General features: G+C 45.6%; 1 protein-coding gene across 5 annotated transcripts in view; it reads left to right on the top strand.

The window, feature by feature from the left end:
• MCC (MCC regulator of WNT signaling pathway) overlaps window positions 1–25,465 on the top strand; it is a 430,805-nt gene that overhangs the window by 340,285 nt on the left and 65,055 nt on the right. For all 5 annotated transcript variants that reach the window (XM_004267446.4, XM_049707486.1, XM_049707489.1 and 2 more), the window contains 3 exons: window positions 1,854–1,996; window positions 17,997–18,160; window positions 20,217–20,423. In XM_004267446.4, coding sequence (XP_004267494.2) covers window positions 1,854–1,996; window positions 17,997–18,160; window positions 20,217–20,423 — 514 coding nt within the window. The remainder of the gene's footprint in view (window positions 1–1,853; window positions 1,997–17,996; window positions 18,161–20,216; window positions 20,424–25,465) is intronic.

Genomic DNA, 25,465 nt, shown 5'->3' with positions numbered 1-25,465 from the left:
ACCCCTTCCCTATTCACTCCTTTAAAGTAATTTTTGCAAAGCAGGAGATTTGGCAGGCACTGTGCGTTTTGGGACCTGCCAAGCCAAGAGGGTTGAAGTTGGCTATGAAAGATTTTTCAAATGCCATTTATACCAGAGATACAGCGGCAGCATTTATCTGGCTTTTTTGGCTGGAAAACAGTCCCAGCCAAGCTGAAGCTGATTACATTGGCCATGCAACAAAGAATTTATTCATCATACACAAAATCTCCCCTTAACTAAAATCAGGGTTTTAACTGCTGATTGAAAGGAGAGCTGATGGATCAGGGCACACTTACCCTCTAGACCAAAAAGGTGACTCTTAAGAATACTTTTTAATTGTTTTCTTTCCTAAACCTAATTATTGTTGACTTTGCAGATGTCTAATAATTTAACTTATTCATAGAACGTTAACCTATATTTTTTGCCTTCACCACTCCCATTCTGATTCATATTTTGACTGTCTGGGGGTTTTATATCTGTTTAAAGTCTTCCCAGATCTCTGTGTGGCTCTTATTAGAAATACTTTATAAAGCAGGGGCTCAGCTGAATTCCTTCCCTGAGAGGATGTTGATTTCTTGAGAGAACCAAGAACTCTGGAGAGTTCTTCCCGTTTCTCTAATATAGATGTGTCTCCCCAGCTTCAAATGGCAGTTGCCTCTTCCCCAGTTTCCAATGAATACCACTCACCATCTTGGTCCACCCAAAACTGTGGACATTCTGCCCACCCCACGCCCGGTTGTCAGCAACTTGAAGTGAATGCCAGGTTGAGAGAATTTCTTCTCTTCCTTCCTTTCTTCACAGACAGCCTCCCCCTGGGGCTGAGCAGGTACACCTGTGGACTTTCTAACCTCAGAGTTAAATCCCTTGACAATTTTCTTTTCTGGCTTACTTGCAAAATAAATGCTTCAAAGAGGGCTAATTTTTGCTCTGTCCATTTCTGTGTCCAGCGTGTGTGTGGTGTTTGTGGTGGTGTGGGGAGAAGGTCTGCGTGTGCTTTGAAATAGATATTACAATTTTGAGTTTTCTTAGCTTGCCTATAGCTAATTCAGGGACCAGAGGTTGTGAGGGCTCCATGAGAGGCTGAGAAGGCGGTGGGGTGTGCTTGTGCAGATGAAACACGGCTGCATTTCAATGTTGTCTTCCCGCTAGCAAATGCAAATTGGAGGAAATAGACCATTGTGTGGTATTCTCTCACTCACTGATTCCGTTCTTCTCCTCACCCCATCCTCCTTTCCTATCCACTAACTCCATTTACTTCCTTTAGAGAAACTAAGTGTGATATTTCTCAGACATGCTGACCCATATATACTTCTCGGAGCATTGGTTTTGATCTGCACAGATGAGGTGCTGGTTTTCTAGTCGCTGCAGCCTCAATACTCCTTATGTCCTCTTCCCAGAAGGAAACCCACCAGTGGGACCCTGCTGGTGATGATCTGAGCCACTCCTATTCACCAGACTTTTGATACTTCTCCCCACCGTGGCCTCAGTGCTAGTAGTCTCTGTTCTTTTTCACCTCGTAATTTGAGGGGGTGAAGAAATCTAATTTCTTGAGGAAACCTTTGAAAGGGAAAAGTTTCTGGTAGGCTGGTAGATGAACCTTGTTTGGTGTATAGGTATGGATGTTGACACAGAAGCAAACTTTCAGTTTCAAACGCTGACCGTAGATGTGCCCATCTATTTGGTCTGAGAGGAATCCTGATGCATGTGGCCCGGAGAGGAGACCTGTCTGTTTTCTTTCTGAGTGTCTTTATCTTGTCCTTAAAAGACATATTCTTTAGGGGTTTGTCTTGCGTCTCTGTCAGTGGAGGCTGACTTCCTTTTTTTCCCCTCAGGGAGGAGGATGAGTACTCAGAACTGCGATCAGAACTCAGCCAGAGTCAGCACGAGGTCAATGAGGACTCTCGCAGTGTGGACCAAGACCAGACCTCTGTCTCCATCCCTGAAAACCAGTCCACCATGGTCACTGCGGACATGGGTGAGTCTGCCTGCCATTACCACAAAGCCGGAGTTCGGTTTCTGGATTGTAACAGGAACTTTAGAAACATAAGGCAGCCTGAATTAAAATTTAATTAGTCAAGGAGCTTATTGAGTAGATGAAGGCACGTCCATTTCAGGTCTTGACATACTTCTTTGTTGGTCAAAATGGAACCAAAGAGCTGAATTCCCTTTCTGCCTTGTGATTCAAATATATGTCACCTTCTGCTTGAAAATTCTGGAAGTAGGGAACCAGTTAAAAAGGCTGTGGCAGGGCTTCCCTGCTGGCGCAGTGGTTGAGAGTCCATCTGCCGATGCAGGGGACGCGGGTTCGTGCCCTGGTCCGGGGAGATCCCACATGCTGCAGTGCAGCTGGGCCCGTGAGCCATGGCTGCTGAGCCTGCGCGTCCGGAGCCTGTGCTCCGCAACGGGAGAGGCCACAACAGTGAGAGGCCCGCGTACTGCAAAAAAAAAAAAAAAGGCTGTGGAGTGTTCTAAGTTACAGTAAAATCTGAACTGAGATGGCAGGAATGGAAAGGGTGGAGTAAGTAGCGACATACCACAGTGGAAGAACCAATAGGTTTCAGCAACTTTGGGGTAAGGAGGAATCCAAAATGACTAACATGTTCATCCTGAATGACTAAGAGAATGATTATGTTCCTTAGTAAGGAAGCTTGGTTGAGCAATGAGTCGGGAAACAGATATATTATGTCTGAGGTTGTAGAGAAATGTCCATGTGGAAATACGTGGCACAGTGTGTTGGTATGGTGTGTTTTAAACTACAGGTTGTGGCCCATTAATGGGTCTTGAAATTATATGAAAAAATAAAATATTTTTTAAATGAAATCAAATAGGAAAAAAACAATGACAGTATTGTTTCATGAAGCGTATTTGTTGGAAGTTTATATGTTGTAAGTTGCCAAGTGAAATGTGCCAACTATGGGTTGCAGTCGAAAGGCTGCAAAACCTCAGGTCTACTTGGAGATGCTTAACTAGATCTCTGGAGAGATTGGGGTTGAGGATAAAGGCTTTGAAATTATAAGGTAAGGAGATCCCTATGGTTGAAAGGGTGTGGAGTCAAAATGGGGAGAGGCACTATATCTTAGGAAATGTTCATGCACAGGGCAGTGATGGGAAAAGAACGAGGAGAAGGAAGAGAAAGTATAGTAGGATTTACAATAGAACTCAAAATTTCGTTGGTGAGAGAGACTTTAATCAAATATTGAACACTTATGTTTAATTATCAACCTATATATGTGCTATAACACCAAGAACATAGTACCGTGACAGTGTGTCAAAGGGATTCAGTTTAGGATTTCCAGGATGGCTTCCTCTACGAAGTAACATTTGAGCTGAGATCGGAGGATAAGTAGGAATTGAGTACATAAAAGAGGAAACGGCATTCAGGGGAGAAGGGAGAGATGTATTCAAGGCCGTGAGAAAAGGTCATCCTGTGTGGAGGGCACAGAGATGTGAGATGGAGGCTTGGAGAGGTAGGCAGGAGTCAGATGGTGCAAGATCTTATAGACCATGTTAGAGAGTCTGACCTTTATTCAAAGACCCACAAGAAACCACTGAATGATTTTAATAGTTGGGGGTCGGGGGAATGAAATGATCAAATTTGCATTTTGAATCAATCACTCTGTGGTGAAGAGAAAGAATCAGTGGATCAAGAGTGAATGGGTGGGCTTCCCTGGTGGCGCAGTGGTTGAGAGTCCACCTGCCAATGCAGGGGACACGGGTTCGTGCCCTGGTCTGGGAAGATCCCACATGCCGCGGAGCAGCTGGGCCCGTGAGCCATGGCCGCTGAGCCTGCGCGTCTGGAGCCTGTGCTCCGCAACCGGAGAGGCCACAACAGTGAGAGGCCCGCGTACCGCAAAAAAAAAAAAAAAAAAAAAGAGTGAATGGGGGAGGCCAGCTAGGAAACTACTGCAAAAGTCTAGGTGGGCAAAATTGTTTATAGGATTAGGGTGGTGGCAGTTGAGGTGTGGAAAAGCAGATGCATATAGAAAGTCGGCAAGATCTGCTAAAGGATCAGTAACAGGGTGAAGGAGGAAGTAGGCATGTGCGGATCTCCCGTAAGTGTCTCGTTCGCACAGTGGATAGACGGTAGGGCCAATCGCCAATATGAAAGCAGGGAAAAAGGACCAGGTGGTTTTGCTCTGAATTGTATTTTGTTTTACTTGGGGGAGGGTGGAGTAGGGTAGAGATCTTGTGTTTTGTTTGGGCATAAGTTTCAGGCATCTGGAGGTATCTGGGTGGAGATGTTGGGAAGGCAGTAGGTATAAATAAGCCAATAAAGGTCTGGCTGCAGAAAGCAGTTGGGAGACATCAGGCTGTTTGCAGATAGTTACTGAAGCAATGGAAGTCGATGTGAAGAGCGAGAACTGCAGAGAGCTGGAGACCAAGCCTAGGGGGCCACCCGCTGAAGAGGAAACTCAGCAGCAGCTCACAGCAGGGATGCACCTCTCAGCTTTTCAGTCTCAGTTTAAATGCACCTCCTCCAAAAGCATCTTGTGAGCACCAGTCTGTGCAAGGCCCTGTGCTGACTCTCGCTGCCCCATTGGTTTCCTTCTTACATCACACTGACATTTCAAGCAATGTATTTGTATTTCTTTGCTTGACTCATGCTCCCGCTAAACCCCACTGAGCAGAAGCATGTTTGTTTTATCTAGTAGTCTCTCTCTAGAGCCCACCACATGGCCTGGCACATAGTACGTGTTCAGAGATACTTGTTTGAATGAAGGAGCGAAGCAGTCACCCAATCCGTCAACCATTCAATCAGCTGAAGCTGTAAGAAGGAAACGAGGACAGCCCTGTCCACCAGCCAGTGGGCCAGAGAAGGCTCTAATAAGGAAGAAGGGGTCAGCAGGATGGATTGCTGCTAAGGCTGGATAAGATGGATTTAGCTACATCAAAGTCACTGAGAGCTGTATACTGATACCAGCTTGAGCCAGACAGAAATGGGTTGAGGAGGAGGGATACCTCCCAGGCCTGGGGCCTTCGCTTCAGGCTGAAACGGCTTCCCTCACACTAACCTGAACCCAGACCCTGGGCCTTAAGTCAGAACACACACAGACCCCTGCGATCAGCCCAGCCGTGGGCCCAAGTCCAAAGGGCTCAGCTATACCAGCATCAGAATCTCTAACCCTAGTGGCCCCGAGCTTCTGGACTCAGCCTTCCAGCCTTAGGCAGTCAGACGAGTGAGGGCAGCAGCTGAGACGTTTCTGATCACTGCAAAGAGACATTCCTACATTCCTACACAGGAATGTCATTCATTTCTCTGAAATTGTTTTTTTATGAAATGAAGCAAGTGACCCACACTCCAACAAAATTTCTTAATCAAATAAGCTGGGGGGATGGAGGGCAAAAACCAATCAAGTGGGCAGGGCGTCTTCACTGCAGGGCATCTCAGGGTTCCAGCTGTGAGGGAGCATCTGTAGCCCGGGCGCCCCACACAGGAGCCAGTGTCTGCTTGTCTGCACTGTGAGCTGGCTTTGTTTTCCCAGGTTGTTTATTTTCATCTTTTCCCTCAGTAAAAATACATGTTCATTGTAACTGGTGGTAGTATCATTCCTGACAAGACTGGGCTCCTGGGGGGGAAGGGACCCTCTCTGCCCGATGCCTGTGTATGTTCTCTGTCCACAATAGGAGGCCTTCATTCATCTATGCGGCAGCTCACTGGGAGCTGTGCTGGAGACTGGGCACGTGAGACTCAGAACCTGCCATCAGATCACTCTGCTCCCACACTCAAATCCCTCACCCCAGAGTGACATCCCCGCTCCTTACCCTGGCCTTTAGAGCCCCCAGAACCTGGGCATACCCACCTCAGGCCTCATCCTCCCCAACTCTCCCTTTCCTTTTTTTTCTTTTTAAATTTATTTATTTATTTATTTATTTTTAGCTACTTTGGGTTGCCACGCGTGGCTTTCTCTAGTTGCAGTGGTCGGGCTTCTCATTGCAGTGGCTTCTCTTGTTGTGGAGCACAGGCTCTAGGTGCACAGGCTCAGTAGTTGTGGCTTGCGGGCACTAGAGCGCAGGCTCAGTAGCTGTGGCCCACGGGCTTAGTTGCTCCACGGCATGTGGGATCTTCCCGGACCAGGGCTCGAACCTGCATCCCCTACGTTGACAGGTGGATTCTTAACCACTGCGCCACCAGGGAAGTCCCTCCCCAACTCTCCTGTTTTCTTCCCAGCTCTGGCCACACCAGCCTCCTTGCTGTCCCTCAGACCTGACCAGCATCTCTGGCCTCAGGGTTTCTGCATCCACACGTGCCTCTCTGATGCATGTCGGTCAGCTGTCCTCTCATCACAGGCCTTCCCCAACCCCCTGGTAGAGTCCTGGTGCTGTCACTCACTCTCACAATGCAGGTACTCCTTTCCCGTCCCTGCTTCATTTTTCTTCACAGCACTTAGCACTACCTAATGATACCTCGTGTTTGCATTTATTTCCTTATATATGTATCACCAGTCTTTATTAGTCTCTTGCACTAGAATGCAGGTTCCATGCAGGCAGGGACTTCGGCTCTCCTGTTTACCGAAGTAACAGTGCCCGCTCGTAGGAGGCTCCCAGATATGTGAGGAACAATGAACACCATCTTGGAGCTCACGGTTCTTTGGAGGATGCAAAGGAAACAGGGAATGACTGGCAGTGGGACCACAAAAGGAGCTGGGCAGGGGCCCCTAGCGACACCCTCGAGTGGGAGCATCAGAAGACGTGGCCAGTAGTCACATCTAAGCAGAAAGCTGCGGGATAAGTGGGAACGATGCAAGCAAAGAGCAGGGGGCAGGAGGAGAGTGCTGTGGGCACGGCCGGTACCTGCCAGGTCGCCGTGGAGGGCAGGCACCCGGGCAGCAAGGAGGAGGACCTGATGAAGGCCCCAGCTGAGCCCCGCCCGTGCGTGTTCATTGGCTGCATATTCTTACTCCTGTGCCATTTTCCTATTAAATTGCTTCAGTAGGGAAAAAAGCTACCATTTATAAACACCATCACAGGAAATCATTAAAAAGCAGCCATTTCATTATGCCTGCTATATTTGCAAACTTGCATTAGCAACCCAGAGGTTTTCTTGAGCTGGATTTTATATACAGAGTTTGCTGCAGTATATTTGCCGATCTCCACTTAAGAAAACAGGAGTATTCCCTTCATCAAAACGCACTTTTCTTTTGTTTTCAAACCCCACTCATCACAGCCTGGCTGCCCCCTCGATAAGCTGGCTCCAGGGTGTGGTTGGTCCTCAGAGCCTGGAGGGGTAAACCAGCAATTTAGAAAGTGTTTTGACTTACCTAAGCAGTCATATACAGCAGAAAGGTCCCGGTGGTGTCACACTGCATCTTAAAATAAATTGCATTACCTCTGTTCAAACCTGGTCACATAATCGTTTGTAAAGTAAAGGTAATTAAGTAGACAAAGATAAGGTAGGAATTATGAGTTGGGATTTCTATTTCATAATTTGGCAGAGAGTTCTAGTTCAAAGGGAGGCTGCATATCATAACTAACATGCTTTGTTCACTGACTTTGTGTTGAGCATTTACATGCATCCTCATGTTCAATCCTCAGCCTTGAAGGAGGCCCTGTAACTCTCCTCATCTGTAAAACTGGGATGACAGAGTTCAGAGAGGGCAAGTCATTTGTCCAAGACCGCACAGCTAAGCAGTTGTCTTTGCTTTTGCCGCCCGTGTTTCTATAGAGGGCTTTGCTTTTACACACCCCTGCTTAAACGGTGAAGCATGCTTATGGATGGTGTGCTCTACTTACTGCCCTCCTTTGAGGTCTCTAGTACTGGTGGCAGAATTTAGGGAGCAGCTGTCTGATTACAGCACCTGGCTTACTAGCAGAGTATTTGCTGTTCACTGAGATATTGCAGATCTCCGTCTTAGAAACAACACCCTTACACCAAACCATTCTGGGTGTTGCAGTAGAGCCGAGCACAGATGTGTGTGAGATGGGCTCAGTGTTGCGTCACGCGTGTTAGCGTTTGTGGGGCGCACTCCCTCTAGCAGACTGTCTTCCCAACTCTGTTCATGGAACAGCAAAGCTTGTCTGGAGCAACTGTCTGTAAACCAAACAAAATCCCTGATCTGATGGGCTTTTGCGCAGGCTGTGATGGGTTCTGCTCCTGTGTTTTGAGATCTTTTCTGGTTTTAGGTGAGAAATTCTTATTTTTGTGGAATTTAGCAATGCTGAACTATTAAACCCTCAGCGAGGACAGGAAGCATATGATACCATGTTTGCTGGTGTGATCATTTAGATAGAGATTTCCTTCTTGTGCATAGTTTTTGGAGGACAACCAAGGAAGAATTTACACGTGAAACCTGGCTATTTGGCATGACTGTGACTATGAAATATGTTTAATGTTGAAGCCAGATTTTCCTGGCTTAATGGCCCATGAGGCTTAAAGGCTTCAGGAGAAATCTTCCAAGGTGTCGAGCAGCCCCTCGCAGTGGGGACAAAGCGGGGTCGGGGCAGGGAAAGCAGTCCCGCCTTCTCTCAAAATGATTTCTGCAGAGTGGGAGGGAAGTGTTTACAACGGCAAGGCAGCCTGTCCAGAGAAAACTGGATTTCTGTTAGGAATGAGGCACTAAGTAGGCAGTTATATTCCAGCAGAGAATTTTTCGAGGAGAATCAGATCATTGGTAACCTGATTCTGAAACTTTGAGAAACCAGTCCCCAGGTTGGAAAAGTTAGACAGGACTGAAACTAGTACCCTGACTTGACGGTGGAACAGCCCAAGCCCTGTGTTGCTTTTGTTTTTCTTCTCCTTACTTTAACTGGGCAGCTTAATTTATCCCAGGAGGTTCACGATGTTGGCCATCCCTGAGAACCAAGCCCAGGGAAGGCTTAGAAGTTTCGAACATTGACTCACAGGGGGCTCTCTAAGGAGACTGTGCGCTTCCTCCCGGGGATCTGAGCCTGGTCAAACAAGGCCTGTCTGTGAATGTTAGCAGGGCCAAGTGGCCAAGGAGGCCACCTCATATCATTCCAGAACTTTCCTCACAGAGTAACCAAGCTTGAGAGCGGGAAAGATTATGGCTCCACTTCACTTTGTGGTACTTTTGAAATATTTCCCTCAAACTCTACTGTTCGGTAATTTTTCAGCACCCAAAAGAGACGTAGAGTTTAAGATAGATATGGAAAGGCGTTGATCCACCACGTTTGCTCAGAATGAGCTGCCATGATTGTTAGGTTCATGCACTCCTTTCCAAAGATAAGCAGCCTTTATTTTCTAAGCAGACCATGTCTTCTCAGATTGGATTGTTTTTTGGGTTGTTTGGAACTCATATGATATCTTCTTCCTTAAAACCAGTGTCATAGAGGAGTGTTAGCTGCCCAGACCAGCCCCGGAAGCCTATTTCGTCTATAATGGTAATAAAGTACGGACCTCACTAGTGTTACTGCAGCCCCACCCATCGCTGTGGACATTGTTTTTGTGAGAAGAGGTTCTGCAGACCACATTCGCATGCCACAAGCACATTTTCCAAGTTGATGATACTTTGTCAGTGAGCAGTCTAACAAAACTTGATACTTTTGGGCTTCCCTGGTGGCGCAGTGGTTGAGAGTCCGCCTGCCGATGCAGGGGACGTGGGTTCGTGCCCCGGTCTGGGAAGATCCCACATGCCGCGGAGCAGCTGGGCCTGTGAGCCATGGCCGCTGAGGCTGCGCGTCCCGAGCCTGTGCTCCGCAACGGGAGAGGCCACAACAGTGAGAGGCCCGCGTACTGAAAAAATAAAACAAAACTTGATACTTTTAAAAATTAGCTTAGAAAAAGTCTTTCATTACCTTTACACGTTCAACTCATGCGGTCTTTATCGAGTACTACTCCGTGCCCAGTGTTGTGAGCGTCTAGGAACACAAGGATGGATGAACAGAGTCCCTGCTCCCCGGAGCCAGACTTCGTAGGGTCCATGTGTCAGATAATAAGTAATTATGGGGAAGGCGATGCCTCAAAGAAAGAAGTAAATACGAGACTATAGGTAATCGGGGAAGGCTTACTGGAAGAGCAGATTTTAAGGCAAAGCTTTAAAAAGAACCATTGTGAAAAGAGAATGAGGGGCTTCCAAACTAGGCAGACACATCACATTAACTGTGAAGTGAATGCCGAGCCCCAGGAGTAAGTACGTTTGAAGTTGGGACCATATTTTGGAGCAGATTCATTCTGGTAAATGCACGTTGCTTGGAATCAAAGGACCAGGGGAATATTTCTAACATCTAGCCTATTTAGCTATATTTTTATTTGGGTTAGGGTTCTCACAGGGGGTTCAACAAAAGTAGAGTCAGCCTTTAACACCGTATTCAAAATGAACCAACTCTGGTATGGTTTCTTGTGTACAGCACTGGGGATAGGTCTAATTGATCCTGAAAGAGGAAAACCAGCTTTGCCCACTAGTATGTATTTAACCAAGAAAGCACGCTGGTGAGGCGTCATTTCCATAGCCATGAATGTCCTCTGGCCTCCTTTCCAGATGTCCCAGGTGCTTGGGTCTTCCCTCAGACAGCAACCTAAAAACCTAAGGCTCTGGGTTCTCATTAGAAAAATAGAACCTGAGCTGTCTTTTCTCCAGCTGCTATCGGAAGTCTAACTGGGGCAAGTTGCGTTTGGAAAAGATGGCCCACCCAGGCAGGTGCTGCAGACTCTGACAGCGGTGGGCAGCAGATGGGGTGAGGAAAGCAGGCAGAACAGTGAAGCACCATGGCCTAACGAGTCCAAAGGGGCAGCTGCTGGCCACTCTGCCCACTGCTGTCATGGGAAGAGCTGGTATTTCCTGACCTTCTAATTTTACAGGAATAGCTGTAAATTCTAATAATTTTTAAATGCTGGCAATTAATTCAAAAATGTTTTTTAAAAAAGGCTGCACCGGTTATGAAACCCTGCCATCCTCTCGTTGAAGGGAGATGTCCCTTCCATTTATTCTTTTTTATCCTCTGTTTCATCTCTGCAGCAAATTAGACAGCTAGAAGGCAGAGTGCCAAGATTGTGTGAGCTTAGCCTTGCCCAGAATTCCCTTTACGTTGTACTTGAATGGTCTACAGCTTAAATTTAATTGAAAGTTAGTATCAGAAGAAACCATATGAAATCTGCATATGTGGGAAATTGTGGCTGAAAGGACTCACAATCACATCGCTTCACACCACATATGAAGTCCCAGGTACCTAAACTCTTCTAGCATCTAATTGTTAAAAACACATTGCGTCCCTTGTACAACTGGAATGCTTCCTCCTTTCTGACGGGAGATCATTCATTTCTGCCCTGGCTGCCAGGGAGCACGGCACTAAGTAGAAGAGTCAGCCCTAGCAGCTGTGTTCACCTCCATTGGCTTCCTCAGCCTTTCCCTGGTCCCAGTCATTGTGTTTTTCCCTTATTCGTGGTTGCTTGCTATGTGCTACCTCAAATTCATTTTTATAAAGCTATAACCTCTGGTAGAATAATGAGTATTTGCTGCAAAGGACATCCTCTTTGTCCCACGGACACGGAACCGAGCCGTTAGCTTTACTTTACAAAGCACAGCATAGCCTGAGGTGCCGCAGCGGGTCTGCCTCGTGTGACCCTTCACACCGGAGTACATTCACAGAGCTGTGCAACCATCACCAATATCCATTTTCAGAGTTTTCTTATCCTCCCAAACAGGAATTCTGTATTCATTAAACGATATTGCCCCATTTGCCCATCTACTGTAACCTCTCTTCTCTCTTTTATTGTATTTTTATTTTTTTAATTAATTTATTTATTTTTGGCTGTGTTGGGTCTTCGTTGCTGTACGCAGGCTTTCTCTAGTTGCGGTGAGCGGGGGCTACTCTTCATTGCAGTGCGCAGGCTTCTCATTGTGGTGGCTTCTATTGTTGTGGAGCACGGGCTCTAGGCAGACAGGCTTCAGTAGTTGTGGCATGTGGGCTCAGTAGTGGTTCACGAGCTCTAGAGCGCAGGCTTAGTAGTTGTGGTGACATGGGTTTAGCTGCTCCATGGCATGTGGGATCTTCCTGGACCAGGGATCGAACCCATGTCCCCTGCATTGGCAGGCAGATTCTTAACCACTGTGCCACCAGGGAAGTCCCTCTTCTACTTTCTATGAATTTTCCTATTCCAGGTACCTAATATAAATGGAGTCATACAATATTTATCCTTTTGTAACTGACTTATTTCACTTAGCCTAATGTTTTCAGGGGTCATCCATGTTGTAGCAGTATCAGAATTCTGTCCCTTTTTAAGGTGGAATAATATTCTGTCATGCGTTTATATCACATTTTGCTTATCCATTCATCTGTCAACAGATACTTGGATTATTTCCATCTTTTGACTATTGTGAATAATTCTGCTGTGAACATTGGCATACAAGCATCTGTTTGAGTCTATGCTTTCAGTTTTTTGGAGCATGTACCTAGGAGTGGAATTGCTGGGTCATATGGTAATTCTATGTTTAACTTTTTCGGGAACCACCAAACTATTTTCTACAGTGGCTACACCACTTTACATTCCCACCAACAATGTGCAAGGGTTACAGTTTCTCCATATTCTTGTCAACACTTGTTCTTTCCTCTTGTTGTTGTTTTTGATAACTTCCATCCTCTCCGTAGTGTCAGTCTTGCCTTTAATCCATGCTGACAGTATCTTCCTTTTGGGGAGTCTGTGAACATTTAATGTAGTTAATGATCGATTGATTGTGGGTCTCTCAGTTTACTATTTGTTTTCTCTTTGCCCCTTCTGAATTTTTTGTTCTTCTGTCCATCCTGTCTTCCTTCTTTTGGGTTAACCGCATAGTTTTTAGAATTTTATTTTATTTACTGGTTTCTGGCTATGCCTCTTCATCATTCTTTTCTAGTAATTGTTCTAAGAATTACATTATACATGGTTAATTTTTCCGAGTCCACTCACAGTTAATATTCCTCCTTTAATTCTGATATATGTCCTCTCTTGCCTTTCCTGGGAAACAGCGGCGATGAGTAGGTACCCTCACAGGTTTGGCTGAGCTGACCTGTTCTTGTCCACATAGCAGTACTTGTTTTGGGTTGGAGCAGTGTGGTGAAGGTAGCCCTGGACACAGAAGGGCGACACTGTACGTCGAGCCCTGCCCCCCACCCATTGTGCAGCTGTGGGTGAGTAACTGGGTGTCTTCGAGTCTCAGATTCCTCCTCTTTGGAGCGAGGCTTACCACCTTCCTGCTGGGGTGGAACTTGATGACGTATGTGAAAGCCCTTTCTGAAGTGTCAAGAGTGCTGATCAAACCAGAGTCACTGTGATCATCACCTAAATGAAGAGCCTTTTTTTTTCATTGTAGTAAAAAACGCATTACATAAAATTTACCATCTTAACCATTTTTAAGTGTACCAGTCCGTACTGTTAGTTATATTCACATTGTTGTGCAACAGATCTCCAGAACTTATTTTATCTTGCAAAACTGAAATTGTACCCATCAAACAATACCTGCCCCGTCCCCCTTCCTTCCAGCCCCTGGTAACCACCTTCCTACTTTCTGTCCCTTATGCATTTGACTACTTTAGATAGCTCATGTAAGTGGAATCATACAGTATTTGTCTTTTTTAGTAACTGCCTTATTTCACCTAGCTTAATATCCTTAAGGTTCATCCATGTTGTAGCACGTGTCAGAATTTCCTTCCTTTTTAAGGCTGAATAACATTCTGATGTATGTATGTACCACACTTGGTTTATCCATTCATTCGCCGATGGACACGGGTTATTTCCATCTTTTGGCTATTATGGACATGATATAGAAGGATCTGTCTGCGGGCCTACTTTCCATTCTTTTGGGTATGTACCCAGCGGTGGAATTGTTGGATCACATGGTAGTTCTATTTTTAATTTTTGAGGAACTGCCATACTGTTTTCCAAAGCAGTTGCACCATTTTACTCTTCCCACCAACAGTGCACAAGGACCCCAGTGTCTCCACTTCCTCACCAATACCTGCTCTTTTCTGTTGTTGTTGACACAGTAGCCATCCTAATGGGCCTAAGGTGATATTTCATTGTGGTTTATAAACGAGGCACTTGCTGTTTGTTCTGGAACTCTTGGTCCCTTGTCTGAGCTTATCTTGCTCCTCTGGTCCCGTAACTTAAACTTCGGGTCTTTTATAAAGACTCCCAACTACCTTGGCCTTCAGTATTGAAGCTCCAGTGCCTGGCAGGGCCCATACCGTGCAGGGCATTGGAGGCCAAGGGAAGGAACTGAGGATTTATTCAAAGTCTATATTTAGAAGAATGTGGCACCAACTGAAAGATAAGGCCACCCTGTATCGAGTAGCGTTGATGGTGGGATGAGTGGTGGTGAGTGATTGGTGCTATGCGACAGCACCAACAGGGGACCCAGAATATCTGCTTCTGCCAGCCTGGCCACCCTGTCCTACTGTGAGGCCCCAAACTGGGAACACTGACAAAAGACAGCCAGGGGTCACCTGATTACTGGTGGGGCTTATGTAAAACCAGTGGGTAATAGGCAAGAGTGTGTGGGCTTCATCCTCCAGCCTGTGTGATGCACATTGGGCTTCCTAAGACAAGGAAAGCATTCATAGCCCTCCTAGGTATGAATAGAACATGCTCCTGAGCTGTTTGCAGTCTGCATGTTCATTTAAATGCCTTCCTCCATCTTCCTTTTTATTTATTTATTTATTTGGTTGCACCAGGTCTTATTTGCAGCTCGTGGGCTCCTTAGTCACGGCATGTGGGCTCCTTAGTTGTGTCATGCGAACTCTTAGTTGCGGCACGCATGTGGGATCTAGTTCCCTGACCAGGGGTCGAACCCGGGCCCCCTGCATTGGGAGTGCGGAGTCTTATGCACTGCGCCACCAGGGAAGTCCCCCATCCGTCTTCCTGATGCTCCGTCCTATACTTGCATCATGCTCTCTGTGGTTACTTTCCCCAGGGTAGTGGGAGAGAGGACTGTGGCTTTTGCCACGTACGTCTGTGAGCCTCTCAGAGTTGAAAGGCTCATGCTCATCTCTGTACCCTGCTTCTAGCCTGAGTCCAGGGCTCAGCAACTGATTAAAGAATGAGAACGAAAGAGTGATCAGGTCCCTACACTTGCCTCCTGTTGCCTGTAGCCCAACATCCTCAGGACACAGCCTGGTGGCACCTTTCCAGTCCTGCTGTGAAGACCCCTCAGCAGACATGTCCAGGGTGATCATTGCATCAGGTGGGGCCGTGCTAGGGAAATCCTTATGAATGGCTGAATAGAGACATCTTCCTTCCTCATCCCACTCAGGAATAATCCAAATAATTCAGGGGTGTGTGTTAACTGCAGCTCAGGGTACCAGGAAACCCTGCACCTCAAGGTAAATGATCCTTTGGAGAAACTTCTCCATTTGTTACCTGGAATTAAGTATGCTCGGGAGATAGTTTCATCAGCATGTGTGGGAACTAAGGAGTGCTGCATCTGGCTCTGGACCTCCTTGTCTTGAGTTGGTGATGGGCACCTGCCGTCCATCTCCAGAGGGCTTTGGCAGTGGAGATTGTCCTCCTGTTGTCAGCAGTTCAGGGCATGGTCCATACTGAGGACAAAAAGCATAAGGTGGATGTAAAACATGCTGCTGTTGACAGTCTATTTCTAGTCTTGCTGGCTCTTAAATATATAATGATGTGGTATTTATATTTGGTCATTTAAAAATAACTTTTGATTGCCTGTCTTGTGTTGGAGATGAAATGAGGAGGAAGGTCAAAGTCCCTTCTTTCTTGAAGCTTACACTTTAGTAGAGAAGAGATGACAGACACATAGGTCAGAGCAGATAGTGATAATTGCCATGGAGAAGATAGGATAATAGGACAGGGACTAAGGGGGAAGAGATGGAACCCCATACTTCAGACAGAGAAGAGCTTGGTGAGGAGGTGGCATTTGAGCTGAGAGCTGAATGTAGGAGGAGATTTGGGTACAATTCAGTCTCAGCAGAGGGAACAGCAAAGGAAAAGAAAGCCCTGGGGCAGATGAGAGGTTGGCATCTTCCAGGGATGGAGAGAAGGCAGGAGCGTGAACATAGCATAGTGATGCGGGGGAAGGTGGACAGATGAGGCAAGGACCAGAGAAGCCAGTGGTTCCCACCCCGACTACACGTTAGGGTTATCTGAGGAGCCTAAAAAATTTTCCAGTGCCAAAGCTCCACCCGTAGAGAGTGTGATTTAATTGGCCTGGGTGGGGCCTGGACATTGGTGTTTTGTAGAAGCTCCCCAGGAAGTTCCACGGTACAGCCTGGGTTGAAACATCAACAGGGCTGATCGTGCAGAGCCTTAGAGACTCTGGTAAGGAGTTTAGACTTTATTTGAATGACAGTTTATATAACGGTTTGGGCCAGGGGAGTAACAGGATCCAGCTTATGTCCTTAAGAGACTCACTTTGGCTACAGTGTTGGGGACTGGAGGTAGGAGCTTGTTCCGGTGGTTCAGTTAAGAAATGATGGCGGCTGGGACCAAGGCTGGTGTCAGTGGAGATGGTAAGAAGAGGTCAGTTTGGGGATGTGTTTTGGAGGTTGCAGTCAAAAAATGGATTGGATTTAGGGTGTGAAGCAAAAGGAAATCAAGGTTGCCAGAGAGTTAACCAGAGTAACTGGGAGGATGGTAGTGCTGTTCACAGAGCTGAGAGAGGTGGGGAAGACAGGTTGGAGAGGAGGGGGAATCATTGAGTTCATTGGTTGCAGTGAAAGCTTCACACTTCTCTTCTGTCTAGATTTAGGTAACTTGTAGATATAGGCGGTCAAATAAAGTTGCCCAGAATATTCTGAGAAATCCTCTTACTGTAATGCTGGGAGTTTTCTTGAAGTCTTGCGCAAGTGAGCGCCAAAGGCAATTGAGTATTTTAGGGCATGGAACCTGCGATGAGAAGGGAAGAGGAGGGAAGTATGAAGCCTTTAAGCTTCTTCCATACAGGAGTCAGGCCGAGTGTAAGGGAAAGGTGTAGTTGGATAAATCGCTGTAGTTAACACCTGTCTTGCTATAAGAACTGAATGGCATAGTCACACATAGAATCCAAAATAGGTTGACATATTTATATTTGACTTAAGGGGATTTTTGCCCCCCCCAAATTATCTTTTAAGATACGTCTAGTTCACATTAAGATTATAATTAATTCTCCTCCCTGGACTAAGCCCTGGGTGTCCAGCAATTAAAAGTAACCCAGGGCTTCCCTGGTGGCGCAGTGGTTGAGAGTCCGCCTGCCGATGCAGGGGACACGTGTTCGTGCCCTGGTCCGGGGGGATCCCACATGCCGCGGAGCGGCTGGGCCCATGAGCCATGGCCGCTGGGCCTGTGCGTCTGGAGCCTGTGCTCCACGACGGAAGAGGCCACAACAGTGAGAGGCCCGCGTACCGCAAAAAAAAAAAAGTAACCCAGACTTTTAAGTCAGAATCAAATTATTAGAATTGCTTACAAGACATTTACATGGAGAACCATATGGAATTTGTTAGAATAGTTTGTTTTCCCCCTGATGGAAGAAGTGGTATAAATTGCAGTAGTAGAGCCTGTTGATTGGTTATATCAGGGAAAAAAGTCCTGATTATAAGCTCGCTGAGGGCAAGAACTGTCCCTTATACAGTTGCTATTTTTTTTAAACACCTAGTGTCTCTGCTCACTCTGGGATTTTTTGGTTTTTTTTCGTTTAGTAAAGTTATGAGATCTTTTTAGCTGAAACTTTTCCTGAAATCAGTCCTTATCTGAATGGCTGAGCAGGAAGGTTGACCAGAAGTCCTAACAGCCCCTTCTGGGACACTTCTTTGTTCTTACTAGAGAAACTTGAGATGTGTCTGCCTTTGAGTGAAAGACGAGAGAATGCGGCGTGGCATGGCTGTCTAGAAAATGGCCATGGTCTGAAACTCCTTAATAAAGCCTTTGTATTGGCCCCAGGCCTCAGAAGGCCAGCAGGCTGGGAGATTAGGCTGCCGGTGTTAAACCTGGACACGTCCAGCTCCACTGCCATCCATTTCACCTGAATGGGTTCCTCTCCGTAAGCGAAACAGAGAGCGCTCATCGCCCACCTGCCTGCTTAACTCGTTGTATCCGCATCCACTTTCAGATAACTGCAGCGACCTGAACTCGGAGCTGCAGAGGGTGCTGACGGGGCTGGAGAATGTGGTCTGCTGCAGGAAGAAGAGTAGCTGCAGCCTCTCGGTGGCAGAGGTGGACAGGCACATCGAGCAGCTCACCACTGCCAGCGAGCACTGTGACTTGGCTATTAAGGTAGGACCCCCCCAGCCCCCATCCTCTCTGTCTGGCTCTTTTCAGATCATATGAGGGAAATGATCAGGTGCCTTTCTTCTGAAGTGTGATGTTACTCAGAGACCTATTAGAGAGTGAGTGTTTCTAAGAAAGCGATGCTAAAGACTGGGCCACCAGGGAGAAGCAGGAGCCCTATAAGTTTTTGCTGGGTTGACTCACATCAGAAAAAGTCATTATATCAATAGTCAAGATCACTGGCTTGGCTGCAAAAATGACTACTTCCTTGGAAACTGTTAGACCACTAGTATTGAACCATGTCATTTTAATGTGGTTCATCATGTAGCACTCTGAGGTTGTAAGATTAACCTGGAAATTTTGTTAAAGCTTTCAGGTCTCTGGAATATTATTTCCGGAGTTATCTATTCATGGTGCTAACAAGGGGGACGTTCAGGGCCTGAACGAGTCATCTATCCTGAGTGCACTGGACTGGACCTCAGTCCCGCCTTTCATGTGCATTCATCTTACTGCTTAGGGGGGACCAGGTGAGAAGAATCTGCTGCATCTGCGCAAACTCATCATGAGCAATGGGAATGTCAAGTCCCCTTGATACAGGGCCTCTGGTATCTTTATATTACTTCACCAGAGCTTAGTGACCTAGGCATCACAATTCAAACTGAAAAGTCTGAGAGGAGCCTATAGAAAGGGAAAATGTGATGTGTTATTTGAAAAATGTTTGAGGACTCTGGGCCCAAGTTTCTATCAACAGGAATCCTGGATTTCACAAAAGAGCTGTGGTCTCTCGAGGTAAACCGTGATGCATGTTTATACTACATCTGGTTTCCCATCTTTATTCATCACAATTATAAATACATAGTTGATGTGGTTTGGGGAAGTAACCACTAGTATTTCTTGCTTTGGAATCTCCAGACCCTGTATTTGATTGTAATGTCAGCTTGGGTACTAGCCCCAGCCTTAGCATTGAAAGGGAAGGAGGAAGCCAAGGGTGTCTGCCAACCAGCAAGGGACAGAGCAGGCCCTGGAGTGGGGCTGAGTAGGACATGAGTCTCTTACTTGAGAGGAAGGACAAAGCACTGCATGTGGAAAGTGGCAGCACGATTTGGGTAACTGTCCTCATCAGGGAACCAATGTGAGCCTCCAAGAGTGACACATCCTTATGCCACCCATTTTTGAGACCTGTTTCCCATCCCGTCTCTTCACTGCCTTCTGCCCCTACATGGCAATTCCACCTCGTCTTTCCAAATCATTTGGTGCACGCTTCCTTTTCCAAAGGACAGTAATTGTGAATGAATCGTTTCTGAAAGCAAACAGAATGAGTTGTTCCCTTTTTTTCAAATTTTATGCGTGTTTCTTCTCCATTAATACTGGTGTTTTTAATGAATGTTAAAAAAACCTCTCCACGTAGTATTAAGATTCTGTTCTTTTTAAGCACATAGCTGTGTTATTAATTAAATCCCTGCTGTCTTAGAAACCTCCACAATGAACTTACTCTTTTCTGTGTCACTGAGGTTTATTTTTGTCTTTCTTATCTTGGGACTGAACCTCATTCACACCTTCTGGTTCTGTTGTGACACTAAAAGCTGTAAACAGGGATGTGACCTATCCTATTGCCGAGTTGGAACATGGGAAGCCTGTAATTTAGGAAACTTTCAGTTAGATTTTGTGTGCAGTTTGCAACTTCACATTTGCTTTATCGGGCTCACTAGCTGGCTTGCTGTCTGGTTATGTGTATTCACCGACTCTGGACCGTGGGTGAGGGAGATAAACATCTGTGTGGACATGGCAGTTAGCACTACTGATAGACTTAAATACCAGGAAGGGATAGAGCTTTTCTTACTGGGGGTACTGCTGGGTAACACAGACTGTAACCCAGGCAAGTGACAGAGCCTCATCTGAAAATGGGGAGAGGATAGATAATCAGGGGCTCTCGTTAGTCTTGATTACTTTCTGCAGTGAAGTGACTGTGGAACCCACCCCTCTGGGGACACTCACCCCGGGCTGGCCTGTTTTCTCCCCCTCCCGTTTCTCCCAGGGAACTCACTGTGGCTGTGTTTTGTAGACAGTGGAGGAGATCGAAGGGGTCCTTGGCCGGGACCTGTATCCCAACCTTGCTGAAGAGCGGTCTCGATGGGAGAAGGAGCTGGCTGGGCTGAGGGAAGAGAACGAGAGCCTGACTGCCATGCTGTGCAGCAAAGAGGAGGAGCTGAACAGGACCAAGGCCACCATGAACGCCATCCGGGAGGAGCGGGACCGGCTGCGGAGGAGGGTGAGTGCCAGGCCTTTCCCTGGGGGCTGGGGCCAAAGGAGAAGCCAGCTGGTCGAGCCAAGGGCAGCCCCAAGAATTTGGTGGCATTTCTAGTCTTGTGAATCACCATCCCTTTCTGGTGATGAAGTCGTTCTTGAAAGTATTCTGAAAGCACTGAGCTGTGCAGGTAAGATTTTTAAAAATGCTCTTCTCTGCAATCGCAGATCTAAGTGGATGCTAAAAATTATCCCAGTGCAGTGCTTCTCAGCCATTCGCTGGGTACACACATCTTCCCCCAAGCTCAATTAAAATGTTCTTTCTTTGAGGTAGGATAATAATATTTTATAATTTGCAAAAATATACAGAATTTCCCCTTTGCAGTTTCTTCTGTAAATTTTTCTTGAAACTTATAGTACCTGCTCTCACATATCCTTACTGAGTCTAATGTGACATGTCCTCTCCTCTAGTGCGGACTCATTAAAGTTAATAATCTTATATATATATTTGTGTGTGTGTGTGTATGTTCTGTGAGAGAGAGAGAGAGAGAGAGAGAGAGAGATAGAGAGTGTGTGTGTGTGTGTGTGTGTGTGTGTGTAATTCCTGGTAGTCACCCCAGCTCACTAAATGGCTCTATGGCCTGAACAGGTTTGAGAACCACTTTGCTTAGGAAATACAGCCATTACTAAAGGAGCTGATGTTTCAGGATAGAAATGTTTGACAGAGTTGTTAAAGCATTCACTTTTCCAAAGATGGAGTTTTTTCTTAGGAACCCACAAGTACTTCTTTGTTTGGCTGTTAATTTGATCTGTGATTGGACTGGAGGTGAAGCAGTGAATTCTGCAATCAGAAACAATTCCCTCTGAACTTCACTTTGAATTACTAGACCTACTTTATTCTCTTTCTCCATTGTGGCAATATTAGAAGCTTGCTTTCGAGTTGTGCTGTGACTGGTAATTTTGCACACAGAGGAGAAAAAAATACATCCAGTTGATCACACCATTACTCTTTTTTTTTTTTTGCGGCATGCGGGCCTCTCACTGTTGTGGCCTCTCCCGTTGCGGAGCACAGGCTCTGGATGCGCAGGCTCAGCAGCCATGGCTCACGGGCCCAGCTGCTCTGCGGCATGTGGGATCTTCCCGGACCGGGGCACAAACCCGTGTCCCCTGCATCGGCAGGCGGACTCTCAACCACTGTGCCACCAGGGAAGCCCCCACCATTACTCTTTAACTTGCTTTTCAGTAAGATCAGTGTGCATACATCAGTCTCCTTTTAATCCACATGCAGGTTTCATAATTGCCATTATTTATGAATATAGAAGAAATTACTATTTTTGAATGTTATCAACTCTTTTCCTCATTTGTGGCTATTGCCAGCATTCCTAAATCTCATATCTGAATGTCATTTTGTGTGAACTCACACGCGTAAGCTTATTTTCAGAACCCAGCTGTATCGGATGCCAGTCTCCGTCCTTGTAACAGCAGGTGTAAATCATTGCAGTCAGCAAAGACTTCTGGGCAAGCTGAGGACATTCACTTAGTGCTAAGGCCCACAGCACCTGTAATTTCCTGGGCTACACTCCCTGATCATTATGACTAATGCCCTAATTAGGTGTGCTTGCTTAGTGTGCACGTTCTGATGGTGCTTACTTTGTGAAGGAAATGCTGGTCGCAGGCCTAATTACATATTGCGGTTTCGAATAAATTTCCTCCTCTAACTTGAGTTACTAAAGCACAAGACAGCCCTTGATTGTGACTAGCAAAGGAGAAAAAGCCAGTTCCCCTTCGAGTATTTTCTCCAACGCTGGAGGTTAGTATTAAGGACAGCATAGTGTGATGGTACCACACTCTGTGCCAGGGCTCTGTGACCACCTGGAGTCACAGCTTGATCTCCCAAGCCACTGTGAGTCTCTGGTAAGTTACCTAACCTCCCGGTTTATTCCGCCGTGAAGTGGGGGTAATAATGGTACCCAGTGCAGGGAAACTAGGTAATCCTCATGAATTATCTAAGCACTTAACCGACGCATGGCATGCAGTAAATGCTCAAAAGCTATCAGTAATCGTTTGGGATGAAATTCAGAGTTACCTGTTTAGTAGTCTGGAAAGATTAACACCATACCATCTTTCTTCCCCCAAGAATTCTTATATATTTGAAGGACTCTTAGAACTCTTAGATGGACGTTGAATAACTACACACACACACACACACACACACACAATACTCAAAATCTTTCTTCTGATCACATTTGTAAGTTTTGCAGTTAATATGGCTTTATTTAAATTTATATAATTTATATAAATTTATATATTTTATATAAATTTATATAATTTATATTTCCAAATAAAAATACATTGGGGAACTTGTATCTCTTCCTCAACTGGAAATTTCCTCCGGAATTTGTATACATATCCATGAATTAGATTTATTTCTCTTTATTTCAAGACAATTGTGGGTGTCAGAATTTGCTAGATGCCTATAAATGCCAGTTTGCTAGATTTTAAGTGCTGGATGATTTCTACCTACCACCACCCAATATATTTTATTCCCCTGAGGAGAAATCTGTCTTTTGTGGTTGGTCGTTGTGTCTTCTTCATGATATATAGCTCTGAGGAATGACTGAGGTCTAGTTTCATTTCCATCTTTGTGGTACCACACGATAACATGGCTGGTTGGCCTTTCCTGTCTTTCTAGCAACTCAGAATCCAGAGTTCATCAAAGTTGCCTGGAAAGCAATAGAGGCCCCTTTTTTTTTTGTTGCCCACATTCATTGTATAGAATTTGAACTGACCAGATCAATAGGATTGGTGCTGGCCCCCTGCCTGTAATTAAACAGAGTGCTCTCAGGAGGTTTTCTGAGCCTTGTTCAAAATTTAATTAAATTAGATCTTTAATGTCAGCTAACAGATTGGGCTACTTGGCAGAGCAGTAACTAAGGAACAACAGGCAGACAGTTTTTATTACTGGTCCCGGCTCATTATTAAATGAGGTAATCATTTAGGTCTTCGTGCTCTGTAATAGAACCGCTCATTTCCTCACACTGAAAGGAGCGGGTGTAATTTAGGCAAAGTAGAATTAATTACTCTAGAAAGGGAAGCATTTGGCTGTTCATTCATTCATTTTGTAAACATGATGGGTCATCTTCTCTGTGCTAGGCAGAGGGGCTATGGTGATGAACAGGACACAGAACCTGGCCTGAAGGATGTTCGGGAGACAGGCAAATAAACAGGTCATTACAATGGTACATGTCAAGTGATAGGGAGGGATAAACACAGGAGAAGCCCTGAGAACTCATAGGAGGGACATGTGATGGCAGGTCCAGCCTCTCTATATTATGTATTTTTTACCTGATTGTTTAGGTCAACTGCCATGTAGCAAAAATGATCAGTGCTTTCCTCAGATGGTTTGGTAAAGCAAACTGGATGTGACCACTGGCTCCTGAATCTGTGTCCCATTGAACCATAGACTTGAATCAAACACAGGCAACACACATTCTTTATGAGATTTTGCACAAACTCTTCAGAAAGCTGTGCAAAGTCAGTTATAGTTTTATTACAGCAAAAAGATACAAATCAGAGCCAGCCAAACTAAGAGACATATAGGTGAAGTCTGAAAGAGGTCTGAAGGCAAAGCTCCCAGCTCTTTTCTTCCCCTGGAGTCCTGAATGGTGTTACCTCCTTTGCGCTGTGATGTGTGGCCAACTCGGAGTATTGCCAACCAGGGTAGTTCACCCAAGCTTCCGAATCCAGAGTTCTTATTGGGGTTTAATTCTGTAAGTGTGATTGACTGGATTGCTGGCCGTGTGGTTGGATTCAATTCCCAGTTCCTTCTCCTTTAGGGATATCAGGCTGATACCCTTTGGGCCATTTTTAAGTGTGTGAGTCATATCCTTTGGGCCACTTTTAAGTTTGCGAGTCTGCCAGGGGTGGTGGTGCTGCACTGCGTCTACCCACAGTCCTTCTAACGCAGGAGGGATCTCGGAGGTGTGAGGGGTCCGGCACTGTCCTACTCGGGCACGTGTGCAGCTTGCAGGTGTAGCACTCATCCTGTAAACTCACCGCCTCTGCCGATTTACTGAGCATCCTCTTGTATGAGCCCAAGAGCCACCCCTAAAGCCATTAGTTCTAAATCCATTGGTGCCTGTTTCTAACTACTGCACTGGTTCTGAACACCTGATCGAATCCACTTTCAGTGTTCGCCCACATCATCTCGAAGGGCACTTGACGATCAGTGTTCATGCTTAAAGGGAAAGAGGAGTCCAAACCAAATGAAGGAGTCTGCTTAGAAAGAGTAATGACCTTAAAGGTTAACCATGTGTTTTATTATGTACTTCTTTCTACTAATTAATTCATTTATAATATGTACTTACTATTAGGCTGACCACCCTTACTGGGAGATAAGATGTTTAGCGTCATGCTGAGGTGTCCAGAGCTGGTCTGTCTCTGAAGCAGGCATTCACTTCATCTGAATTATCTCCCATGATAGGCTACGTCAGTATCGCTTTGATATTTTTAACTAAAAATCAGTAACAGCAGAGGTATTTCTAGAAGTGAAACTGTTGTGACCTTACATAGGTTAAATAAAGATTCATCTCCGTTTTGCCTCATTTAGCCTTAGATCTCATGTGAACCCTTCCCACTCAGCCTCCTCTCCGTGATACTTTTCTTGTCTGTATATTGAAAATGCAGGACTGCAAAACAGTACTTTATATTTACTGTGAATTTATATGTGTGTAAATGTGCCTGAATTCTATATGTGTGCATGCAAAAATATTTCAAATAGAGCAGAACAATTGAAGCCAATCTCATAGTTATGGGGGTGGGGGGAGTACCTACGAGTATGGGTCAAAGGATATTTTGAACACTTCTATAGTGTCCTAGTTTATTTTTTTAAGTGTGTATTCTTACAGTTGTATGGTTTTTAATATATAGAAGTAGATTCACAGAAATAGAAGGGAAGCTAATAGGCTAAAATATTAAGACGCTAGTAAGTCTAGGCTGTGAAAAGATAGGCATTCTTTTTTCTTTCTACTCTTCCTTAATTTTCAAATTGAAGAAACAAAAAAATAA

The sequence above is a fragment of the Orcinus orca genome, chromosome 3 (assembly GCF_937001465.1).
Source record: "Orcinus orca chromosome 3, mOrcOrc1.1, whole genome shotgun sequence".
Taxonomy (NCBI): domain Eukaryota; kingdom Metazoa; phylum Chordata; class Mammalia; order Artiodactyla; family Delphinidae; genus Orcinus; species Orcinus orca.
Note: the sequence above shows the minus strand (reverse complement) of the source record. Positions and strands in the feature narration are given on the sequence as shown.